At 40.5% G+C, this 25,198-nt stretch overlaps 1 protein-coding gene across 1 annotated transcript in view; it reads right to left on the bottom strand.

Annotated features, from left to right (window-relative positions):
- The window catches only part of ME1 (malic enzyme 1), a 194,337-nt gene that overhangs the window by 8,156 nt on the left and 160,983 nt on the right, over positions 1 to 25,198 (bottom strand). The window contains exons 8-12 of the mRNA XM_062571048.1: positions 21,913 to 22,010; positions 18,924 to 19,037; positions 7,151 to 7,256; positions 4,851 to 4,993; positions 1,787 to 1,960 (exon numbers count right to left, since the gene is read on the bottom strand). Coding sequence (XP_062427032.1) covers positions 1,787 to 1,960; positions 4,851 to 4,993; positions 7,151 to 7,256; positions 18,924 to 19,037; positions 21,913 to 22,010 — 635 coding nt within the window. The remainder of the gene's footprint in view (positions 1 to 1,786; positions 1,961 to 4,850; positions 4,994 to 7,150; positions 7,257 to 18,923; positions 19,038 to 21,912; positions 22,011 to 25,198) is intronic.

The following is a 25,198-nucleotide window of genomic DNA, read 5'->3' as shown; positions in this document are numbered from 1 at the left end:
ATACTGTCAGTCGTAAGATCATAGAATTAAAATTGCCTCAGAGTGATAGTAAAAGACCACTTTCTTCCCTTGTATCCCTCAAGAGGACACAAGGAGCAGGAGTCCTTGAATGCAATATTCATTAGAGAAAGCTGGAAGAGTTGAGTCAGGTATTCTCACTTTTGTTATCTTCTTTGAGCTTTCCATAGTGGCTGATACTTTCACTTGGTTTTAGGCTTCCTCTCTATGCTACCTACACTACCCATGTATTCTCAGGCACACTCATCGAGCTGCCTTGACGATTAGGACACTGCACTCTTGTGAAGCTTTGTGGATTGTAAATTGGTACAAGTTGTACTGGGGAGAAATCACCAGTGAAGTGAATGTAAGTTAATTAGAGTTAACTCAGTATACTGAAGCTAATCACCCTCATTGCCATCTCCCTTAAAAAGGCAAAAAGAATCCAGTTTTTAATGACCTTGCATGGGCACAGTCAAACCACCTCACACTGCTTAGGGCTTTCCAATGAGATCCACTGACGGTGCTGAACATGGGCCACCTCTGAGTGGGATGAGCTTGGGAATGTGGTGCTGAGAGCCGAGCAACAAGCAGCTGGAGCAGAGGTAACCCCTTCTGCTGTGGCTAGCTGAGTCCAGAGAGGCTCATTACCTTGATCTCAGTTTGAGCCAGAGGCAAAGGGAGAGGAACTGCAGGGCAGGGCAGGAGTGGGAAGGAGCAGGTCAGGAGGACAGAGTGGTAAGGGTGCAATGAGATGACAGCAGAAGGGAAGCAAAGATGTTGCACTCAGAAAAGCACAGATTATTACAATTTTCTTAAGTGATAAAAGGCCATAGAAAGATTGATTTATTGTTTTGGTGGATTTTTTTTTTAGCATTCAGTTTTAACCGAAGTTATTAATTTATTTTGCTTGAATATGGGATTCTGAACAATAAAGCCCACATTCTTCTCCAACAGGTGTTGAAGATATAATCCTGTGCACATGTGATGTCCTACTGGAAGGGGGCGGGTGTCAGATTCTGAAAAACCTCTGGAAGTGAGTGGTGAATGACTCCCCCAGACCAAATGTGCTTGCTTTCTGCTCACATCTCTGCCCACTGAGTAAGGATAAAGGAGGAGAAAGGAGGACAGAGCAAAGCTGGATAACATCAGAACACAGATCATGAAAAATTGCATTGAGAAAGAAAAGAATAGGAAATAAAATGGGAAGAATAGCATGGTAATTATATTAAATTGTGGTGCAAGGAACCACAGAGTAATACAGCACTTTTACCAGCTGTTAGCAAGGGAGGTCCACAAGAAACATGATGCTAACGCCCCTACTCAAAAATACCAAAAAGTTTAAAGAAATCCAAATAATATTTGTAAGCAAAACATGCACAAATGTTACCCCAAAGCTACCAACATCCGGATATAGTTTCTTTCAGTCCAGAATTAAATTTATATGCACATGTACACACACTGTATGCATCTGCATGTACCTGTCTCTATGCAGTACTGAAATCTTCCTTTCTCTTCTCTCCATTCCAGCAGAAGGTGATGTTTATATCATGTCATTTCAACCAAGTATTAACTATTTAAAAATAACTTGTTCAAAATAGAATTCTGAACATTCTATTCACAAATAAATAAATAGAATAGAAAATAGAATAGAAAAAATATACTTTGCAAATAAAACACTTAAACAGAGAAAACAATATTTTTTCCAATTTAAAAATGTTTGGCTAATTCTGTTTAATTATTACCAAGTTACTAAATTAAGGAATTTAAATAAATTTTAATACAGTACCTCAGCAGTTGTGAGGAACACCTCCTCACCAATATGTCTCAGTCCACATGAAACAACGCCAAGGGCAACTCCTGGGAACACATAGGAATTGTTGCCCTGTCCAGGATATAGAGTTTGTCCACTTGGAAGAGTGACGGGATCAAAAGGACTTCCACTGGCAAAAATGCCACGTCCCTAAATGGTAACAGTAGAGCAAAACAAAGGATGTTATTTGAGAGAAGTTGTTGAAATATTTTGTACACCCTTTTAAATATCTACCACTGGGGAAGCCGGGTTACATCTATTTATTTAATCACTTTTCTGAGAGGCTGTTAGAGCTATCTGACTGAACATATGTCAAGAGGAATTACTTGCCTTAACCAGGTAAGGTAGACACTAGTACAGCTGAAAAGAGAGAAAAGTGAAAGCCAGCATCAATTACTCATTTTGTACTCCCACACCAGAAAAACAGTACATAGGAAGAAGATATACAGAAAATACCAAAAATCGTAAAACTCAAAGTGGACAATACTGCTGCGATAACGACGCGCGATGCTATTGGAATTTTTCCCAGTGCAGTGGGAGATCTTCCACAAAAACGGTGCCAGCGCCACTGGTGTTGCCTGTTACGTTCGGATGAAGGGTCAGGGGATTTCTGAGGGGCTGCGAGGCAGGGGTCTCTGCCCCTCACCAGCTCCCCTCTCCAAGCCCCTGCACCCACTCTGCAGCTCAACACAATGCCGGAGGGGCAAGCTCTGTCCCTGGGACATCACCCCCTGGGGCGACCTGTAGCATAAGCTGGTAAGAGGACCAACTCTGTCCAGACCTTTTGGCTACATGTAACACATGGAGCAGGGCCAGGGCACTATCTCAGGCACTGGTGTGTGATCATCCCATACTGATAAACTGTCAGCACGCTCCTAGCAGATTTCTGTGTAGTGCCAACTAGCACAGTTTCTGATAGTGTCCAGGCACCATGCACAGACTGGTCCCAACAGACCATAAGGAAGCGCCAACCTGTTTTGGGGAGTTTCAGGGTTTAACAGTATGGATACAGTATCACTTGTGCTAAGGAAGGGCCAGGAAGGTGACTAGGTTGAAATATAAGAAAATACTTTTTTACTGTGAGGGTGACTGAACACTGGAGCAGGTTGCCCAAAGAAGTTGTGGAGTCTCCACCTTTGGAGATATTCATAACCAGACTGGACAGGGTTCTGGGCAACCAACTCCAGCTGAGCCTGCTGCAGCTGACCAAGGATCTCCTGAGGTCCCTTCAAACCCTAACTATTCTGCGATTCTGTGACCAGAGAACAAACTCTAACTCATTTTACATTGTTGTTCACATGGGGTCCCTAAATCTGTTCCCAGGACCCAAATACTCATGCAGCTCCACGCTGGCACTGTACTGGGGAGCAGGTGCAGCCCTACAGGCCAGAGCCTGGAAAAGCAAGTGCAGGTGGCTTCCAGGCATTCTCCTGCCCCTCTGCTGATGGGGAGAGGCCAGGCAGGGCCAGCTTTGGCACTGGCACCAGACAGTTGGGGAGGAGGGATGGGTTTGGGGCGGCCCAGAAATGGAGACAAGGCTCATGTTGCTGATAGCTTAACATTAGCAATATTAGGTCTGGTATCATTCAGTAGCACGCACACTTAGCGGTGTGATACTATCAGGGTGCTGAGAGACAGCACACAGCAGGGTTGTCAGTAAGTTTCAAGTCTGATGAATCTCACTTTTCACTTCAGGGTTGAGAAACACCCTGATCTGAACGGAGGCCAACACAACCCAGTGCCACTTAACAGTGACAGAAGCTGCAAGTGATTGCAAGCGATTCATCTGCAGCACGACCACTCATATTTTCTCTAGTTCATTTCTGACATCTAGGGAGAGGGAAGTAATTTCTAAACCAGAAAATGCAATTTTGGAATAATAAGATAAGTGACTTTTCAGAGGCCCAAAGGTCCTGAGCTTTTTATTTGCTGAGGAGGGAGTACCCTACAATTTAAGCAGTAAATTTAGCTGGGGAAGCTCATGAGAAGCCAGTCTCTCTCTATGCAAACACTGCTAAAGTGATAAATGTTGCCGTTAAAGACTTAAGAAGTGCTTTGTATCAGAAATATCTATGCCTATTTTAGGGAACTGAAAATGTGCATTTTAAATACACAACTGTTCCTATTCAGCTCTTCAAAGGGAATTCTGTTTAGTTTGGTGTCAGGCAGTACTATCATGGCCTGCTTATTATATACTTTGGTGACACATCAAATACTGCAGTGTATCTTTTGCTCCATTTACCAGATGTAGTATCTCATTATAACCAACCCTTTATGGAGTCCACTTCCCTGATTCTTGCATTGCACTATAATTGTGTACTTCTCAGTGGGGAATGGGCATGCTAAATTTGTCTTCTAAACACTGTGAAACTTCCATACTAACTGCCCTGTACTTGACAAAGACATCCACACGAATCCACTGTAAAACATATATAGTCAACTACTCGTATAGAGCAAACTCTAGACTGAATTGCAAGAGAATGTGCTTATTGGCACTTACCTGTATAATTACGAAACACTTCAAATAAGCAAATACAGTTCACTTAATTTGCACCCATGTTTCAGTAACAGAAATCTTTTTAAAAGGGGTCAATCATTACCCCTATTCTTAATAATTATTTTAAAGATTGTATTTCCCATACTGAGGCATGTTCTTATCCTACACAGTATTTATAAAATCCCTAAGGAAAAGCATGCCACTGTGTATTTTTATTACACAGAATGGTACAACTCAAAAATAGCCTTAAGGCTTTAATAATTGACAATTACTGATGCCTCAGTTACAATAAAGAACGGCAAATCTTGACTTACATCCTACAAAAGCTATTAAAAATTTTATGAGGGTTCAGGCATGTATTGACTTCAGTGAAACTGTGTCTTGATAGAATTACAAAATCCTGCTATTTAACTCATTTTTATACATATGCAGAAACATGATTACTATTTGCTATTCCAATCTTCATCTTTATCCCATATTAAATTTAGTTTACAATTTGCAATAAGCACTACATATACTGAACAGATGTTAAACTTTGGTTACCTCTGTATACTTGTAGCACTGCTCAGCAGTACACTCTGCTTTGCTGGTAGGATTGCTGAGAGCAAAAATAATAGGACGTTTGTTGAAAGCAGCCATATCCTGAAGAATTTGTTTGGTAAAAGCACCACCAATTGCAGCAACTCCTAAACAAGAAAAACACACATTTAACAAGCAAACAAATGCAATTTGTTCAAGGTAACTCATGCAGGTCACTTTTAAAAGAACCAGGTTTCTTCTGTTGCATACGTCCCCATCTAAAATGTAGTTCAACTTCTTTTCCAACAGTGTTAAAAAAAAACAAAAAAAAAAAAAAACAAAAAACGTTCTGCAAGAAAGATTTTGCTTCTTCAGGTGCTATAAATTAATGTTTTTTCATGTGCGTAACCTGCAGATTGTCTGTAAAAATAACCCCTGTGATTCAGCAATAGTGCATGTTATGACCTGCAACTAACACAGGGAAACCTTACTCGAGAGCCACTTCTTGAAGTTCTGTCTCCCCAGTTTCCACAGGCCTCCTTCCACAGCACATCTGACCAGCATCCTTCCTGCCTCAGCTTTTAATTTTGTATGACTTAATGGAAGATGTTATTTTCAAGTAGCAGGACTTCTAAAGCAGTGTGGATTACATGCATGCAATATGGTAACTAGTTAATTCATAAAATACTTTGTAAATGTGTAACAGTGAAGTACCATGTCATGTTCTTTCAAAAAGACCATCTTGCTACTACTATAAACTGAGCCCAGCACCCTCGGATTCCTCATGCACAAATTCGCACAAGGTCTACACAAAACTGATGGGTACCAACCAAAATGTAATTAGGCCGGAGGCCTGCAGAGAGGCCAAGTGTCGATATTCTGCAGCAGTCGGTGACCTTGGGACCAGCAGTGGTGCAGCCTGTTCTCCAGGAGAAAATGCAGGGACCTTAGCCCTGTGGTACCAGCAAGCACGAGAAGCTTCTGATGACACTGGCTCTTGCAACTCCAGCAGCAACAGTGACACTTAGGTGTCGTCCCTGGCAAAGGCAGAACCTCTACACCTCCGCGCAGTTTAGCAAATTTCTCACTCCACTTTTTTCAGGCCCCTTCTATAAAATAGGTATATATCATCCCACTCCCAGATAAATCCAATACGAGTAGATAAGTGCAATCCTGTCCCCTAAAGTCTCATACAATAGATTGGACCATTTCTCTCAAATGCAGTGTACTAGGTTTCAATTTTTCCTGATGTGAGGAGAAGAAAATGAAAAAAAGTCTGTCTTCCACAGCTCACTATCACTATCATCTCCAGCCACAATTGATGAATAATCCCAGAGAGATGTTCTGAGGTTGAGAGGCTTCCCTGAGAGCAACAATCTTTCTGAATAAACCCCATCCCACCAGAGATTAAAAAGGATGCTTTTCCATTCTCCATATTGTCCATGCTTATAAATGCTTTGCACAGGGATTAAATGCCAGTCTTGCAGAATGACTGCATCTAACTCAGGCTGGATGCTGCTGCTGCTTCAGTGTAGAGATATAGCCAGTACCACAGCTCCAACCTCAGATGCTCCACTAACCGCAAGGGGGCTTCCTGTTTTTGAGATGACAAATAAATCCACATCTTTGCCTAGCCTACAGGAGTTGGGAATCCAAGGATCCGGTCTTACTCCCCACACATTTAGAGAAGAACAGATAAATGCAAGGTTCTTTATTCCCAAGGGAGCCCCTCTCACTCGGCTCATTAAAAGGTGGCCTCCTCTTGCTCAGAGTCCCTGGTGCCTGAAACTCTCCTCTCTTCCTCACAGTGGATGTTGGGCTTCAACAGCAGGAAAAAGAGCTGTTCTTCCCTCTCTGGGAGAGCAGGAACAGACTCAAACCCTACTGAGAGCGGAAAGCCTGGAGCCCAGGTGTCTCTTGGGTCAGTTCTCAAACCTGCTGTCACTTGCACGCGAATGAGCATCTCAGCACAGCTTTACACGTGCTTAGTGCTCAGGTGCCTCATTCTAATTTGGAGGTTGTTTAATGTGAGCATTCACATTAAATCAGAAGCAATTTAGAAAAGTGATACGGTTCTCCATTAGATGCCTAAACCAACCTGGATTATTCCACCTGCGAAATGAATGCTTTGGAGTGAAAGCACTGTTCCATACCTGGACAGTCACTGCCTGCCAGTTGCTTAATAGGATTCACTACGTGCTTAGTGTTTTCTAAAATAACAAAGGTAAACTCTGTTTGGAGGAACTTGATCTTGCGTTCAGACAAAGCCACATCCCCATTTTTTTCAGAGAATAAGGTCACTGCTTTAAAATAAAAGAAATTACCTATTAGCACAGAGGGTTTTATGTCTCTAACGATATCTTCTAGAATTTTCATTTCATCATGTTCATGGGCAAAACGTTTTTTCTCAGATGTTAGTGAGGCACGCCCCTGAGTGAGGGAATAAGAAAAGTATTTGTTATAAGCATATTGGAACCATAATATCCTGGGATAATCAGTTACCAAGTATCTGGTTTAACATGTCGTACTTCATTTAACTTCTATCAACAAATGCCATATCAGTAAAAGTTACATCGCACAAAGCTACCATTTTTAGGACAGCTTAGGACAAATCTACTTTGCTAAGAAGTAGGTAAATCAAATTCATTCATTTAAAACTTGCAAAAGGTCTAGAACACAACTGTAATAACTGCATGAAAAAAAAATGTGTCTTCTTTGAAGCATTCTTAAAGTTGCCATACTTGTCGACATTTGGTCAAGTTTTTAAAGTTACTAGTGATAAAGTATAAATATATTCATATAACACACCACAGAAGCACTAGGTGGAAGGGAATTTCATAACTATTATCAAAAGAAATGTACTATTCTTGTATCTTTTTCACTTTTTTGCTAGTGTAAAAGTATAGAGACTAAAATAGACATCATGTGGCTCCCTACACTTCACATTTAATTCTTTCGTACTTAAGGATGAAGTAAACTAATTCTGACGTCCTGTTTATCGTTTCTGCACTATCCAAATTGGCTTACTGTGCAACAAGTTTCAACCTGATCAATACCAGCAAACTTCCAGCTGCCGCGGGTTCAGGCACGTTGCAGTGCAACGCGCTGCAGGCGGACAAGAGCCTCGACACTCCGATCTGCGTTCGGTCTGCAAGCAAGAGCTGAGCTGCGGGGAAGGCGGGTGGCAGAGAAGTGACCTTTGTGAAAGTGATGCCAGTTGATCAAATACGTTCAACATCCCTGTACAGAGGTATCCGAATATTTCAGCAGAACGGATTAAAATGGGTACACCACCGAGACTCACATTATCCTCATGCCTTAGAAAACCTCGTTCAAAAGTAGGCACTTCCAGTGATGCAGCGATGTGCTGCGGTGCAAATCATGTCACCAAACCCCTCTGCTGCTCCTCAGGCAGCAACCCCAAGAGCTGGCAAACAGAATATTTTGGTTTGGGGCCTTTTTCTTTTCTTTTTTTTCTTTTCTTTTCTTTTTTTTTCTTTTTTTCTTTTTTTTTTTTTTTTTAATCTTCGACTGCAAGAAAAGTTTCCAGAGGGCACCACAGGCAGCCATGTAGGTCTGGTACGTGGTCAGGACTCGCTGAGCTGCTCTGTCTCACAGGATGGCAGCTCCTCATGACTCACCCCTGCCTACAAGGAGTTTCCATAGGCTTCGCTTCCTCTAGAGATTTATTACGTGACCAAAGTGCAGAGATTTCAAATTAGGAGGGTTATTTCACCATGCACTTATGTGGATCTTAAGTGTTCTCTCACAGCTATTGCCACAGAAGTACTCTGACACAAGCACCTGGTTTCCTTCAGGGGTAAAATGTAAAATCCTCAGCCTCCGGAGGATGCCTCAACACTACCAATTTGTGGCACGTTCAGGCTGGAATCATGCCACTGTCAACACGACTTTGAAGACTGCTGTTTTCCAGTACTTCAGCAGATGGCACCACAGTCTACACACACATCTTGGATGCATCTCGGTTTAAAACAGGAATTTCCCTTAATATATTCGGGGGGGGAGGAATGAAGTTTTATTTGGTTTGGGGTTTTTTTTTTTAGTCACCAAAGGACAAATGCATTTGTTATTTTCAAACCAAAAGCTGGCAGCTAGAAACACTTGAAGATATTATAATAAAAACCACTTGCCCTTGCTAGAATTGGCCGGTTTGCTGAAACGGGCACGACGGTGGAGCCGGCCCCGGAGGAAGCTTTCGCATGGCTGCGGTGGAGACCTCGCTCCCCGCCTGCCTGAGTTGCCCGTTGGTGTCTCAATAGCCACCCAGGCAGAAAGCAGGCTGGACGTGAGCCGCGACAGCCCTTCAGGAGCCACCGGCTACAGAAACTAGTGAAGTAAGTTGTGCTAGGCAGATGGGTCAGCTTGAGCTCAGGTTCACTTCTTCCCTCTCTTAATATCACACAGGGCACTCTACCATTCTTAAAAAAAAATAAATAAAAAAAAATAAAGCTTTTTTCTTCATTCCAGCTTTGGTCTGAATTAGCTTGATCCCATTAGTCAGAATGAATCACGTCTCCAAGTAAATATTTTTCTAGTATATTAACTAAGAATGAAATATTCAGTTCTGTGGCTTAACAAAAATAACAACAGTTATATACATACAGATTTTTGCTTGGAAAACGACTGTAAAAGAAATCCTATAGTCTGGAGAAATTTTTTACTTTTTTAAATAGACTACTAAAAAAAATGATTTTAATCATTAATTCCGTGGTCCTAAAGGAGCTACATAAAACCCCCTTAAAACTGTGACTGAGATTTCAAGATCAGCTGACTGATTTGGTTATACAACTCCAAAAATTTAGAGGACAGCATTTTAGACAGTATTTTTTTCTCCTCAAGCTGGCAAACTTTTAAGTTCTGGTTTCCACAAAACAGAGATGCCATGGTAAGAGCCCTGCAAGCTGCCTTCAGCGCCCTGCCAGCCGGGGAAGAAGGAAGAGCTCAGCTCTGCGTGTGCTTAACCTCAAATGAGGGGGTTCCCGGTCCATCTAGTAAAAGCTCCCAAATGTCCTCCTCTCAAAGGTTATAGCCAAAATGAGAATTCACCAAGGTTTTATCAGTCACCACAGAAAAGAGGACAGATGGAGCCAGAACTCCAGGGTCTCAGTCCTGAATTGCTAAATTTCCCATATTCTCTCCTCCTGACACCAGAGAGATGTAACAGTGGGGGAGCTCTCAGTGTAGCATGTCTCTAACTAAAAAGATTTTCTAGTAGCATAGGATTGATCTTAAGACATTTGCTTTTCCAGCCCTGGCTTAGCTTGCTTTTGTACTCTGGTTATCTGCTGCTAGAAATGAGCTGTAGAGGATCATCCTAAAGCAACATAAATCCGGAGCTGCTCTGCTCTGCACTGCGTGTGTCTTCAGGACTCTAACACACTGACATGGCGTAAAGCTCATCGACACTTCCCTTCTTCTTCTAATGTGAAAAGGTAAAATTTAAAATATACTGAAGAAGAATTCTAATAATCCTTGTGTCCTGAGTATGTAGCACTGAGTCTTTTATGTGCAAACACCATCTTCAGTCACATTTGTAGCTGTCTTCTAAGTCCACTGTCTTGCTCTTTTAGCATTATTAAAACATTCACTCCTTCAGGAAAAGGGTTTGGAAAAACAGTGATCGGAAGATGCATCCCTTTCAGTATGCCAAGCCTAATGCATTCTCACTGTTCTGGGGAAGCACTTCAGTGCCCCCCACACAGCAGGGGAGTTTTTTCTTTCAGAAGTTCCTATCAGAGGATGTTATTCCTCTGTTCAAACAGCAATACGAAGATTCACCTAGGTCAGACCGCACTTGTCTTAAGTTGTCTTAACAGTATGATGTGATGCACAACAAGCAGCGTCCCTGCATCAGGTAGCACTCCCAAAACCCAAGCAGAAAGTCTTTTCCCTTTGAAATCAACAGATGAACTAACAGACTCTCACTCTCATACCTGTACAGCTACTCAGATGGAAGAACAAAACCATTCAGTAGAAGGAAGGCAAAGCTGGAAAAAGAGGTTATATACCCTTCCTACTCTAACTTTCCAATGTATTTTTTCAGGTCTGACAACTGCATTTGTGCTTGATGGACTCACTCTTCAGACTTGACAACAGCATGCCAAAGTTTCTGGTTTATTTTTTTTTTAAAAAGGGCAATATTTCATTGTATAATTTTTCTCATAACCATGCATTTTCATATCATTTTCTTAACTTTCACAGAATAGGCAATTTGCTAGATGTTTGAAAAAAAAAGACCAGTTAAAATACTAGGAAGGCAACCATAGCATCTTTAGTGATACTAGGGCTGCCTAGATAGCAAACTACAGAATGTACCTTCACAAGAATGTTGAAGGCAAAAAGTATCAAAAAAATTAATAAAATTTAAGTTTTCAAAGACAATGAAAATGTCACATATGACTTATCGGAGGGTAAAAAAAAAACATCTCCAGCATGGTATCATTTTGTACCAAGAAACCTACTGGAGATTTTGAATCTGAACAAAAGAGAACAAAGCAACCTGAAAACAGATATGTTGCTACATTAGTAGCCACAGTGGTATCTCAGATGTAAAGTAATATGAGCTAAATTCTTTATTAGCACATGAGTTACAATGTGGACTGTGTTAAGTCAGCAGATGAAGCACGGCGATACAGAGACAAAAGCAGCATTCTCCGATGGTGACATTATGCATGAAAGATCTTGGCAGTTCTGAAACATCTATACTCCCTAATGGATAAGAAAGGGTCACATTAATACCAAGACATAGATACTCAGATGCCAGGACATTTCAATTCAAGGGGCAAAAGTAGTGCAGGACTCAGTAGTTAATAGTTTTATGAAAAATTGTGCTTCTGATTTGAACTGATAACAGTTTTTAGATATTTCATTGACGATAAAGTGCGTAACACAGGAAAGAAATACTAGGATCAGGCTTTAAGTAAATGTACACCACAATTTCCACAGAAACTTATAGCATCATATTACAGAACCAAGTTGAAGGTCGGATAACAAAACAAAACTGACCCATCAATAAAACCCCAAGAAAACTCATAGAAAACAGCTGTAAAAACAGGAGTCCAGACTGCACAGCAGACCTCTATACAAGACATTAGAAAATAGGTGGCAGATCTTATAAATACTACAATTGGAAGTCAAAAGGCCTGGCCAGCGTGAGCTGGTTGCCCTGGGGTTGTGGCAGGTGCCCGTGCTGACCTGAGAGCACGGCCACAGGGCCATGGCTGGAGGCTCTCCAGGAGTAGCTCTTGCCACCACCTCGGAAGCATCTAATGCCTGCGCTGTCCTACATCAGACATAGCACTGGCGCTTGGCCCATCTCAGAACCACGGGGGCACAAATCTATTTATATAAATGTTTGCCTTCATTCAACTATGTCAACCGCGGCTTATTTAAACAAGAGACCAGAGATCAGTACTCAGATAAATTCATAAATACACCCAAGGTTCTTAAATACTGAAGAGATGAGAACCGCAAAAAATAAGAGCACTGTGGACCAAAGGCAAAGCAGTTCATTAGTAAGGAGGGTACTTCCAACTGCAAGTGTTTTTACTTTATTTGTTTCCTATGCGCTCCTTACTGCAGAGTTAAAAGCAACACAAACCGAAAAATAGAGTTGTCAAAGCATCACACAAAAAGGAAGAAAAAACACATGCAGGTAAAAGTCACGGAAGAACTGTTGTTGGAAAAACTCTGTGTTGGGAGATAATCTCTACAGGGCTGCCTTTTTATTTATTTTATTTATTTATTTATTTATTTATTGCTGCTCGCAAATCCATGGTCTAAAGGCATTGGTAAACTTCTGGGAGGACTGGAGGCAGCGGCTGGAGGCCCGACTGAGAGTTGAGGGATGCTTCTGGGTGCTCCCCAAGGAGCACCAACGGGAAGGGACAAGCCTGGCTCTGAGACACGCAGACAGCGTGCCGGAAGGACTGCCAGGCTGCCTTCTACAGCTTATGAGAAGTCACAAAATGTTAAAAAGAACAGGTGAAGAAATGAACTCACACGTTACTGAAGCCAAAGGGCTTGCAGGTGACAGGCACTCTTGTTCAGGAATTAAAAACCAAAAGCTAAAACCAAACCAAACCCTCCAGGCCCCCATAGCAGGGTCCTAATTCCCAGTCTTTCACTCAACACATGTATCTAAGGGTGAAGAGAGCAGATTCAGACCATATAAATGGACATGGGAACTTGGACACAGAGTTAATAAATATTTTGCTGCCAATTGTGTGAAAAAAACATAACATTTTGAGCAGATAATGTCATAATGATCAGTAGTAAAACATAAGATTTAGGTAATGTTTTTCCAGTGTCAACTTAAAAACACATTATTAGAAGATTATGGTTGTTATAGTTAAGTCCTGTCATGTGTTTAAAATACACTTCCCATGTATATAAGCAAACACAGATAACAAGCAGGAAAAAGTTTATAAATACAACTATTTCAACAAGATAAGATCGGAAAAACAGGGGAAGTTATGAAGCCACAGAACAGCAGGAACAAAATGGAGCAAAATGATCATTTATTTCAATAACAGAAAATGATACACCACTCAAATTAGGTCACCATCTCATCAGCACATCTAATGTATGTTGTGTCCAAGAGGAAGGAGTTACATGTTAACCGAATGAATTTAAAACCCAACTTTTGGCTGTGTCACTTTTAGAGAGGACAGCAGGGATGTGACCTGCCAATACCACACCAGTCACCTTTTTGCCCTATCCCATCATACCTGTCAACCGTTTTCTATACTATTCTTCCAGTCTAAGTAACACCATAAGCATTCAAAGACAGAGTATTTCTCTCTGCAAACTTTATATTTAATATAGAGCAAGATAAATGCAAGATGATACTGCACAGGATTAATTCAAGACCAGACACAGGATTAACTGACAAGCAAAAGAAAGGATTGCTTCACTGGCAAGGAACTTTGATGACTCTGAGATAGCCAAGACAACCTTTGCTAAGATAAAATGGAGGCTTTGGGCTCAAAAAGCCACAGACAGTTGCAGCTGGCCATAACCAACCTCACCAAGGTCAAAAGTAAAGAGTCAAAATAACTGACATCATTTTGACGTTGGAATAACGTGACATTAAGCAGTATATAAAGATTAAAACCCTTTATCAAATCAGTACCTAGAATGAAATCCAAGCATTATTTTAAAAGTGGTAATTCCTAAAATGGATTGGGAGCATATAAACACATTCAGCAACAATAAGGCAGCCAGGGTGGGATTCAGTTTGGCACTAAGATACCGGATACCGTGAGCAATATAAGCTTCTTCGTGCATTATAGAAGAGCTCTGTTGGCTGTAATGGGAGCACCCACATGCACATGACACTGACATTCTGGTATCATCTCAAATGTCCTCTCCGCTCTTCATAATTCTCTAAGCAAAGCCTGAACCTTGTATCCAACTTTGACCAGACTACGGACTTGAATCAGGGTCGTGTCCAAGGCCAGGTAATTGGTTAGGAGCAACTTTTCCAGATCAGACTGCCAGAGGACTTCCAGTGGGGGGAGGAGGAAGAGGAAGGTAGTTCACATTCCCATGAAAACATTTTAGAAAATAACATACAGGATTATCTGGGAATCTCCAATCTAACTAATCAGGACCATAAGAACTGGTAACCTCTTGCTGTCCAGTGCTCCTCCTGTTACAAAATTTCATACTCTGAGGCCTAAAACTATCTGACCTCAACTGGTATTTTTATTCAGTTTGGGTTTCACCCAAATGGTATTAAGTCTTACAGGGGAGAAGATCACACATCTAATGGATGTTTAAACACAAGGTATTTGATTAGACAAAGTAATGATTGTGCTGTGTTAGCAAACCTGGAGTACAAAGCCATCAGAAGTAACATTGTCCCAATTTGAAATACTCCTCAAAATTAAGCACGTAGGAATCCCATTAGAGTCTAAGAGTTTATGTGGTATACAAAAATCTTACATTTTCTTGCAGCTTCTGGGTAAACTTCACCAAGGATAAGCAAACTGACAGTCAAGGAACACTGTCGTCAGCTTACCATCCATCATCGGGGGACCAGGGGGTCTACTGAGCCTCTTTAAATATCAAAATGCTTTATTATTTGCATGATGTCTCTGAGCAGTTCAAGAGCTATCTTGCCCATCACCTTACCCTATTCTTGATAACTGCTGTTTAAAAAAACAAGGTTTTGCAATATATTACTAGAGTATGCCAACAATGGTAGAAGCTCGTTTCTCATTTTTTGGCAGGGTCAGCCTCTACTAATGAACATCCTAATACTGTTTCTCACTTTTTGCCTTGTCAGCTACTTGATACAAAGGAGTTTACTGTCTTTGGAGTCCATGGGTGAAGATCTGGCTACTAATATAGCTGCACATCACAATGACAGCTTTAAAAGAAGACACAAAAAGCATTCACCACACAGGGCACATTTAAGTATACTTGTGTGATTAACAGAAAAAATGCTAACAGTGGCAGCATGGGAAAGAGGAGGAATGTGGGAGACCTTAACCATTAGTGTATTCATACAGTCAAATGCATTCCTCAAGCAGTTCCTATGACAAAATTCAGAGTTAAAAACAGTCCCAACTGCTTACACACAGTTTCCAAGTATACAAGACTGCAAAAGCAAATTAAAAAGTGTAATTTAATCAAACATTAAAACTTCAGTGCAAAGGCACTGGTATACCTAAATAGATATTTCAAGAGGGGTGATATCTACTTCAAAGAGTAAATTCATATTGTTCAAGTGACAAAATTCTAATACTATTATGATCTGCATCTCTTCCCCATCCTGTTTGGGAAAAATGTAGTTTCAAAAGGTGTATAAAGCATAACGAACAGATTTTTAAAAAACTCTTAAATATAAACAACATTGTAAGGCCTACAGAACACAGAATTAAACTATAGACAGTGCAGTAAACATAATCTTCATCACAAGCCCTTTCACCACAACATAGCAGAAAAACTGGTCATCAAACTCAGTTTAATGAAGAAAAATGATTCCCAGGGCAAAAAAACCCTCCATTCCCCCCAGAAAATGAAAACACAGCTGCACTTGAAAAATTTAAAAGCCACAAAGGAAAAATCTGCCATAAAAGCCTGATAAGTGACTTCGTGGCAGCTTTGGGAGGGAGGGAGGGAGGGAGAAACTGCTCACGCTCAGGTCAACAGTGCTCCAAGGTCATTTTTCTTTCGTTCGCACTGGTTGAAAAACTATGTAGAGTAAATGAAAGGAGAAACAATGGTTAAATCTGTAAACATGCATTGCAACATTATTGATCAAAGAACAAAAGGGAATTAAAATGTTGTAAAAACTGGTTTATTTGGACAGAGGAATTGCTGCGTAGGAGTTGCAGAGATTCCATTTTTTCTCAGCCTGCCAAAGCAATAGATCCAAATATTTCTAGGACTGGAAGGATCTCCACACCTCAACTAAAACTGTTTTATCAGGTAGCTTTTGACAGGGCAAATTTTAATGGACTCTCATTGCCTGGGTTTCCTTTGATACACCTCCTTAGTAGCAAGAAATAAAAGCCAGGTTAGTTTATCCAAGAAAACTTTAACAGGGGAGCGAGGCTTTGGTTTGATGAATCTTTTCTTTGCAATGGAAAGACTTCTAATAAGAGAATTCTTCCTATCGTCCAGTTTTCTCTCAAATCTTATTCCTTGTGCTTATCTCATTTCTAAGAGTTTGTAACATCATGCCACTCTTGTAGCACATTCCCATGATCACCCAAACCCAAGTAATTTCTTAAGTACACCTACAAATGGCGTTGCCTCTCAGACAGGCTGGGGAAAGTAACCAGAGGTCCAGGAACAGTTTAACTATTTACATGTTGTAAGTATGACTTTCCAGCAGATATATTTCAAACTTCAAGAGGCTTAAGCTATACTTTTCTCTTTTTTTTTTTTTTTTGATTTTTTTTTGAACATTTACTACAGAAGAAAACCAAGAGAAGACTTACAAAGCCCTAGACCAAAGACTAGCTTCCTTATGTCCAGCTCTGGCCACACAGTGAAATATTACTACCTTCTCACTGCAGCTGGCTCTTCTGAAGGTCATGCAGTGCCATAAGCTGCAGGAGGACATGCCCACACATCTTCATGTGCCTCCGGGTGGCCAGACTTGGCGACTCGTGCTGCTAGATCTCCCAGGATAACCAGGCACAACTTGCAATGTACACTCAAGGCTCTGACTGTTCATGCCAACATCTGGACACAAATTTGCCAGCAAGCCAAGCTGTGGTCAACACTGATCTATCTCAGGCAGCTGTTATGTCTGGCCATCACTAACAGTTCACAAACACACTCCAGGCAGGACATGAATTTCACTGGACTGCTTTTTGGACAAAATACAAAAGAAAATCCCACCAAGAAGAATCTGCAACTGAACAGAAAGGAATTGCAGACTGTGGGAGACACTGATTGCTTTTGGCCCTGGACAACAGAAATACTTGAGCATGCCAAAGCTCAAAGGTGGTGAGGAAAGGATACAGTCACTGAAGCCACCACAGATTTCGAAACTGTACAAGAGAATGAGTTGCTGTGTACCAATAGCAACAACTTGCTTTCTCAGCTCGCTAGCAAATTAGCAGCAGCAGCAAGAGGTGTCAAATAAGCAGCCAGAGGAAATGAGTATTGGGGAAGAAAGGCTGCTCAACCACCTTAGCAGGCAGACATGCAACTGAGACCTGTTTTACAGCTTTAGAGCTGTTAAGTTCCTATACTTCCATCCTCCACGTCATTTGGTTTCTTTAACACCACCAGAAAGTGATTTTAATCCAATTATATTATTTTACAGTCATTTACCCAGTCTCTAAGGTGGAGGAAATTGTGTAACAAATCATTCTTTTCTGTCAACCTCTAGATTTCATCAACCGCTGAAGATACACAGGCCTTTGCTCATCCATGTTTGGACCCAAAGCACTTTGAGGTTGTTAGATGAAAAGCAAAATGCATTAAAAACATTCATTTAAAAACAACAAGGGGGGGGGGAAACGTGTATCTTACTTAAGTAGCAACTAGCAGCATTCTTCTGCACCTGATCAGACTATTTTTGTGCTCTCTGGCAAGGGATGTCCCCTTTATGACATCTCCCACCTCAGCGTCCATGATCTTACTACTTTCCCTGTAACAGCGGGAGTGAACAGTGCTGTGATGCAGTTTAATAAACCAACACAGATGACCTTGGAGGTTACACAGAATGCAATCAGCTCCTGACGCAAGGGTACACGAATTACAAAATATCCTAAATACTAGAAAGCTAAAGAAGAACATGGCACATGAGTCAGCCTAAGCCTTTCTTCACCAACAGAGGCGAGCAGAAACAATATCAACAAAATGCTAGGTAAAAATCCAAAGCCGACTGGGCTCTCATGCATTTCTTTCAAGTAGCTCACAAACTATTAAATGCATAACCACCTTTTAAAACACACCAGTTTCTTTATTTTGGCACTTGGAATACATATGTTTCTTTGTTTTGGCACATGGAAGGAATGAGGTAAGGGTGACTGATTAAGTCTCTCAGCAGCTTCAAATTCTGACCCGTGTTGATAGCACTGCAGACCACAGCATCTGCAACATGAGCTGTGTCACTGTTCATAGAAGCTATTTGATGCAATATATCTCTGTTCTCACAGAAGGATGACATTTTTGCAACACCAGGAAAATATTCTTTTCAAAAATATTCTTATTCCCTTTGAAAAACACCCTTGAATGTTATCCTAATAGCATATATACATCTTTACCCAAGACTGTGCTAACAAACAACAGTTATATTTACAGGGGACATACAAAATCCACAGGTTGAACATTTCTTTCCTTACGTATTTTTTAAATAAACTGTTAAAAAAAATCTCTTTATACGATCATCCCTAATAAAAATGGTGCAGGAACTCCCAGTATAATCGTGCTCCCACTGAAATAACTTTCAGTCTTTGATCTAATGCACTTAGAAAAGCAAAGCAGCTTGCTACATCAAGAGATAGAATTGCATTAATATAAGCAAACAAAAAATATGTTCTTGCCCCTGTATACAGTCTGCAAATAACTATCATAATATGTAGAGAAATGAGAAAATTGTATTACCTTTACTACTAATCCCTTGGAGTCAACCATCCATATCCTTTTGATAGCCACATCTTTAGATACCCCTTCTTTCTCCATAGCCATAACAATGAGGTTTGCTATCCCTAGTGCAGCCTGAAGGAAAAAAAAAAAAGAGAGAGAGAAGAAAAGTAACCTACAAAACTCAAAAATGAAAGCAATCTCCTCCTCATTGGATTCATTTACCCATTATTTTATACAAGTTTCTTAACTTTATTTAAAAATAAAACTAATTATTTTTTCATAAAGTAAATACTAGGGAACAAGAACTACCATTTAGTAGTTAAAAGCCAGAGAGAAATAACACATCCTAAGACGGCACGTATAATACAGACAGCATAAGAAACAAACTCTAACATAAATTGTTAAAATTAACACTTATTCTACATAATCATGTGAGAATAAGATAAGTATTTTTCTCCTTTGAAATTTAATTTTGTTCATCAGATTTTTTGGCAATTTAAACCAAAGGAAACTGCGCTCTGCATCCCAGAAAGTAAAAAACAGTCCTAAAATAAGTCTTGCTCTCAATCTTTCTTTAAAATATCCATCAAGGGCATAAGTGTCCTTTTACCTACTATTCATATGTTTTGTAACTCTAGATTGATTTGGCTGTGCTCCTGGTGAAAGCAGGGACAAGAAAAAATTCACTTACCAATATTTTGCTGAAATATGTATCATTCCTACCAGATTTTATAATATTTCAGCAAACAGATCGTGTCATACATGCATAGATTGAAAAACAGGCAACAGAGTGAGCCAACAGAGTACTGAGCAATTCTGATTCCTAATTCAATATAAATATTTACGAGTTGCTTCTGATTCTTGCTATTCATTATTCAGTTTCCCTGAAAATAAAATGAAATTCCCCCTTTCCTGCCTAACAGTTAAGAAATACATAGTTTTATTCAGCATAAGCTCCCATGACAGGGATGATACCTACCATTACCTCTTTGCAGTAACAAGTATATTGCCAATGTTAACAGAAAAAAAAAATATTAGACTACGGATTCATCTCTGTTGAACATGGAGAAAAACCAGGGAAACAAATTTCAGAGCAATGGACAGTCTTGATGTGAAAAGCTTTGACACATGCCAGACATGGATGCAGGTCTTTCTGCTGACTACAGACCTGATCTCAGTAGTATCATGTATAGAATCAAATTTAAAAAATCAGGACTACACAAAGCTAGGGCAGCATAGTGTACCCAGAAGGGGGCTTGGTGACCACGAACTTTTTCAGAAGCCCGCGGAGGGGAGCAGACCACATACAATAGGTAAAAGTTAATGGTACTGTAGATAGGTGTGACCTTCACTTCTATGAAGTTTAGAAACAGTAGCTCACAGTAACTTAGGTAATTTTGTACTGCAACAATGATATCAAAAATCATGTGCATAAAAATCTTCAGAAATGGAAGATCCTGAGAACTTGATCTTGAGAACTTGATCTTCAGGATACTGAAAAATTCTAGTAGTGATGAGAAATCAAAGGGGAACATCATCTTATTAAGTAACAACACAGACATTTGTAAGAATATTTTACTTAATCACTCTCTGGTGACCCAATATGTTTCTTCATCTTACCAAAAATGTTTGTGTGATTGTTTATATTGAGACTAGTTTGATCATTTACAGTTGAAAAGATTTGAAGTTTTAAAAAGAGAACAGACCTCCTCAAAATGTCTTCTGAAAAATATAAGCCTTGAGCAGATGATCTAGATTTTTTCCTAAGTTTACATTTGAATTAAGAACTAACTTTCAGCAGTTAATGATCATTGTACCACTTAATCTTCTTGTGAATGGGATACATACAGCTTGATTAAATATTAATAAAAGCTCAGGAAGTGTGGGTTAGACGAGTGGACAGGGAGGTGGTTTGAGAACTGGCTGAAAGGAAGAGCTCAGAGGGTTGTCATCATTGGTGTGGAGTCTAGTTGGAGGCCTGTGGCTAGTGGCATCTCCCAGGGCTCAGGACTGGGTCCCATCCTGTTCAACTTCTTCATCAACGACCTGGACGAAGGGACGGAGTGCCTCCTCAGCAAGTTTGCCAATGATCCCAAGCTGGGAGGAGTGGCTGACACACCTGAGGGCTGTGCTGCCATTCAGAGAGACCTGGACAGGCTGGAGAGTTGGGTGGAGAGGAACCTCCTGAGGTTCAACAAGGGCAAGTGCAGAGTCCTGCACCTACGGAAAAATAACCCCATGCACCAGTAGAAGCTTGGGGCTGACCTGCTGGAGAGCAGCTCTGCAGAGAAAGACCTGGCAGTGCTGGTGGATGACAAATTGACCATGAGCCAGCAATGTGCCCTTGTGGCCAAGAAGGTCAATGGTCTCCTGGGGTGCATTGGGAAGACTGTTGCCAGCAGGTCAAGGGAGGTGATCCTGCCCCCCTACGCAGCCCTGGGGAGGCCTCATCTCAAATCCTGTGTCCAGTTCTGGGCTCCCCACTACAACAGAGACATGGAGCTACTGGAGAGAGGCCAGCATAGGGCTACAAAGATGATCAGAGGGCTGGAGCATCTCCCCTATGAGGAAAGGCTGTGAGAGCTGGGCCTCTTCAGCCTGGGGAAGAGAAGACTGAGGGGGGATCTTATCAGTGTGTAGAAGTACTTGAAGGGAGGGTGTCAAGGGGACGGGGATAAGCTCTTTTCAGTTGTCCCATGTGACAGGACAAGAGGCAATGGGCAGAAATTGAAGCACAGGAAGTTCTGCCTGACCGTGAGGGGGAATTTCTTCCCTGTGAGAGTGACGGAGCCCTGGCACAGGTTGCCCAGAGAGCTTGTGGAGTCTCCTTCTCTGGAGATCTTCAAGGCCCGCCTGGATGCAACCCTGTCTACCATGGTCTAGGTGCCTCTGCTGAGCAGTGAGGTTGGACTAGATGATCTCCAGAGGTCCCTTCCAACCTTACTGATTCTATGATTCTATGAAAAGTCTTCTTGGGAAATTTTTTCCTTAAGTATAAAACACATACCTCTCCAGCTCCCTGAAATAACACTGTGTGATCCGATAACTTGTTCTTAGTGATACGCAGAGCTGCAAGAAGACCTGCAACAGCTACAGATGCAGTTCCTGAAATAAAGAATGAGTATCTTTGATTAGTCTTGAAATAATTAAAAAGCATTAGTTTAAAAGCATTAAATAATTTCATAATTTCACCAATAATTGTATCTTTAGCTAAAAGATACAAACACTTAGGCTAATAAAGAAACATTTGTTTCAACTAGAGTTTGCTTTACTTTGTTTTTTATGAAAAAATGTAAGTGGGAATACCTTCAGAGTAACATTAAATAAAATATGATTGATTGATTAATTCTATATGCACTGGCATAATGGCCAGTGCAATCAAACTATTACAAGTATTCAAGATAAGGTCTTTTGCAGAAGGAAAAAATGGGACAGCCCAGATAGATAGCAGTATTTTGAAGGACTCCAGGTATTGAAAACTAAGAATGGGCTTATTCTCCAAATAGATATCTGCACTGATCCTACTGAAGGTGACTGACAGCTCTTGGGAGCTCTTGAGAAAGCAAAATCTTGTAAGATCATAAATAAACAAATAAACACACAGTAGAATAGAGTAACAGTTTCAAAGAGAGGATCCACCATTTCTAGGAACCCCACATAAAACTTCATGTTAGAAAAGATACTACAGCTGTTAGAGCACAGAAGTCAGCCTTTAAGAAAGAAAACTAAAAAGCTACACATGATGAAATGTGTAACTGATCCTCAGTGCAGATGCAAATCCAAGCATGGATGAAATAGGAGAAAGGAAAAGGCAAATTCCAACACAAAAACTTGTTTTATTTTGGTTTCTTAGCATCTAAAACACTAGAAGTACCTTTTAAATTATCTTTGAGTTACTCCACAGGGGAAAAGCTTACATTTAGTTTTACGATTTAGCTTGCAGAGGTCGATCTTCTGCATATTAAGACCACAAAGAATGAGGTATCTGTCTGTCTTTGAATGGAAAGAATTTGGCTCTAATCATGAAAAAATCTTAGTAATAAAAAGTAGGGCAGTAAAGAGCCCTCAAGGAGTCATCTAACCCAAACTTGTGCATAAATGCAGAATCATCCATATCTTATTTCTGACAGATCGTTGTCTAACTCGTTCCTAGTATCTTGTTTAGAGTACTCCTGTGAGTACTCCTCCTCAGGCAACCTATTCCATTCTGTCTTTTTTTACTTGAAGACTACAGGTGTCCCAACCCCCTCTTCTTAAGTGCAGCAATTCCAACTCTTCCATGCCTTCAGAAGGTTGTGTTTTCCTAAAGCAATTACCATTAATTTCTCTCTTCCAGACTTTATTCACTCATTTCATCTTCTTTGAATTCATAGAATTCAAAGAATGGTAAGGTTGGAACAGCACCCACATCCATACACAACACTGCAGCTGAATCCTTACCACTGTTGAGCCCAGCTGTCACCTTCTGTCATGCTGAAGAAAGTTGTACTTAGTCCTAGCACCTGATAGCTGGCTGTTCAACCCAACTGTTCCTTCTTCCTGACAAAGCCTATTGGAAGAGCGAAGACCTTTCTTCCTGGACACCAACTTCAGGTAACAGGTTTACATTTTTCATAGATTATCATTGCTACTAAAGTCCAGGCACAGTGTGGGCAAAAACCCCTAAATTCCTTGTTCCTGCAAGGAATTTGGATCCATTAAATCCTGAAAAAACACCTGAGAAAGTGCTAGAGCTATCAGCAAGTTTACAGAACCTATAAAGGTGTCCTGTATCTGGAGGGGGTGTGGTAGTGAGGCAGACGATGCCAGCCTAAGTATTTTGCTATGTGTGTCTTCTTAGAAGAGATTCTGAAAAACTGATTTCATCAGTAGTGAAAAGAGGTATCAGCCACTGATGAAAAAGAACTGAAAGGGAAAAAATGGGTTTCAACAGTCCTTGAAGATTTAGGATGCCCACCTGATTCAGAGAGAGCTGATCTGCAGGGGGTGAACAAGGGCCCTGAAGTTTCCCTCTTACAAAGTTCTGGGAATGAGAACCAAATCCTTCCCTCCTTAGGCAGTGACAGCATTGACTAACTCAAGGATACCAAAGGTGATGCTATATATGACTTTGAGAAGCCAGAGATAGCTTACAAGGAAGAGATCTGCTGGATCTAGGACTCTGAGTGCCTCAGCACTAACTGAAATTGTCTATAAGTCAACTAGTTGCTTTTGAGGTGAAAAACCATACTGTTACTGATTTTTTCTTCAGAAAAAGTGTGAAATAGATAACCCTCAATGATGCACATTTGCTATTTACAGGCCAGCTTTTCCACAAGCCAAATAAATTTTAAAAGTCAGGTAGCAGTAACCTCTATATTGTGCTCAAAGAGACATTTAAAATAGACATTTATATTGCAGGCACACAGAGTACATGAGCTTCAAATACTTACAGCTAAGGAACTGAAAGAATACAAGTATTAAGAAATGCGTACTGGTTTGAACCCAGACCCTCTTTATACTCTTGGCACACAGAAATACACAAAGTAAAAGTACACTCTTAATATACTGACATCACTGACTAAAGCTGTCCCAGCCTCCTGAGGATCAGATGCTCAGCTATCAGAAATCCACACAGACAGAGAAAAAAATACGTAGAGAAGAGTCATCCAAATCCTTTAGAAGATACTGCTTTATGTATCGTCTCTTTAAAAGCAATCAACGAGGAGCTAATTTAGTGTGTCTGCAGAAAACTTTAGCAATTCTGTATCTTCTGTTATTTTTAGAAAATTGACAAGTATAAGCTTCTAGCAATAAAACTGGTCTGAAGAGCAGGGCTTCTGCATCCCCATGCCTCCAGGCTACAGAGAATCTGCTGTGGCAGAGGCACTTTTTTTTTTTTTTTTTTTAATTATAACTAGAGAGAACTGGAATCTAATTAGAGTTAAGCGAGCTGATTCTTAGGATTAGACCCCATTTATTAAAGTTCTTTAAACTTCCTTGTATTTCTCTGCAAAACAGAAAGGCACTGTAGAAAGAAACATTAAGCCAAAGCTAGAAGCAAGAAGCCTGACAACTTTCAGACTAAAGATTGTTAAAAATATGCACTCATAACCAAGTTAATAAACCCAGTGAAACTTGTGGGCACCCAGCACCTCACAGCAAATGCACAACATAAACGAGCATACATTGACAATCTGATTTTTGTAACGGATTTTGTTTGCTAAAGATAAATACAACAATCTAATCAAACTGGAGCTTGGAAGCCATGAGAAAGTAAGCGTACTCCTTAAAAGTTGCTTAAGAATATAGCA

This window comes from Rhea pennata, chromosome 3 (assembly GCF_028389875.1).
Source record: "Rhea pennata isolate bPtePen1 chromosome 3, bPtePen1.pri, whole genome shotgun sequence".
Taxonomy (NCBI): Eukaryota; Metazoa; Chordata; class Aves; order Rheiformes; family Rheidae; genus Rhea; species Rhea pennata.
This window is presented reverse-complemented; position numbering and strand designations above follow the sequence as displayed.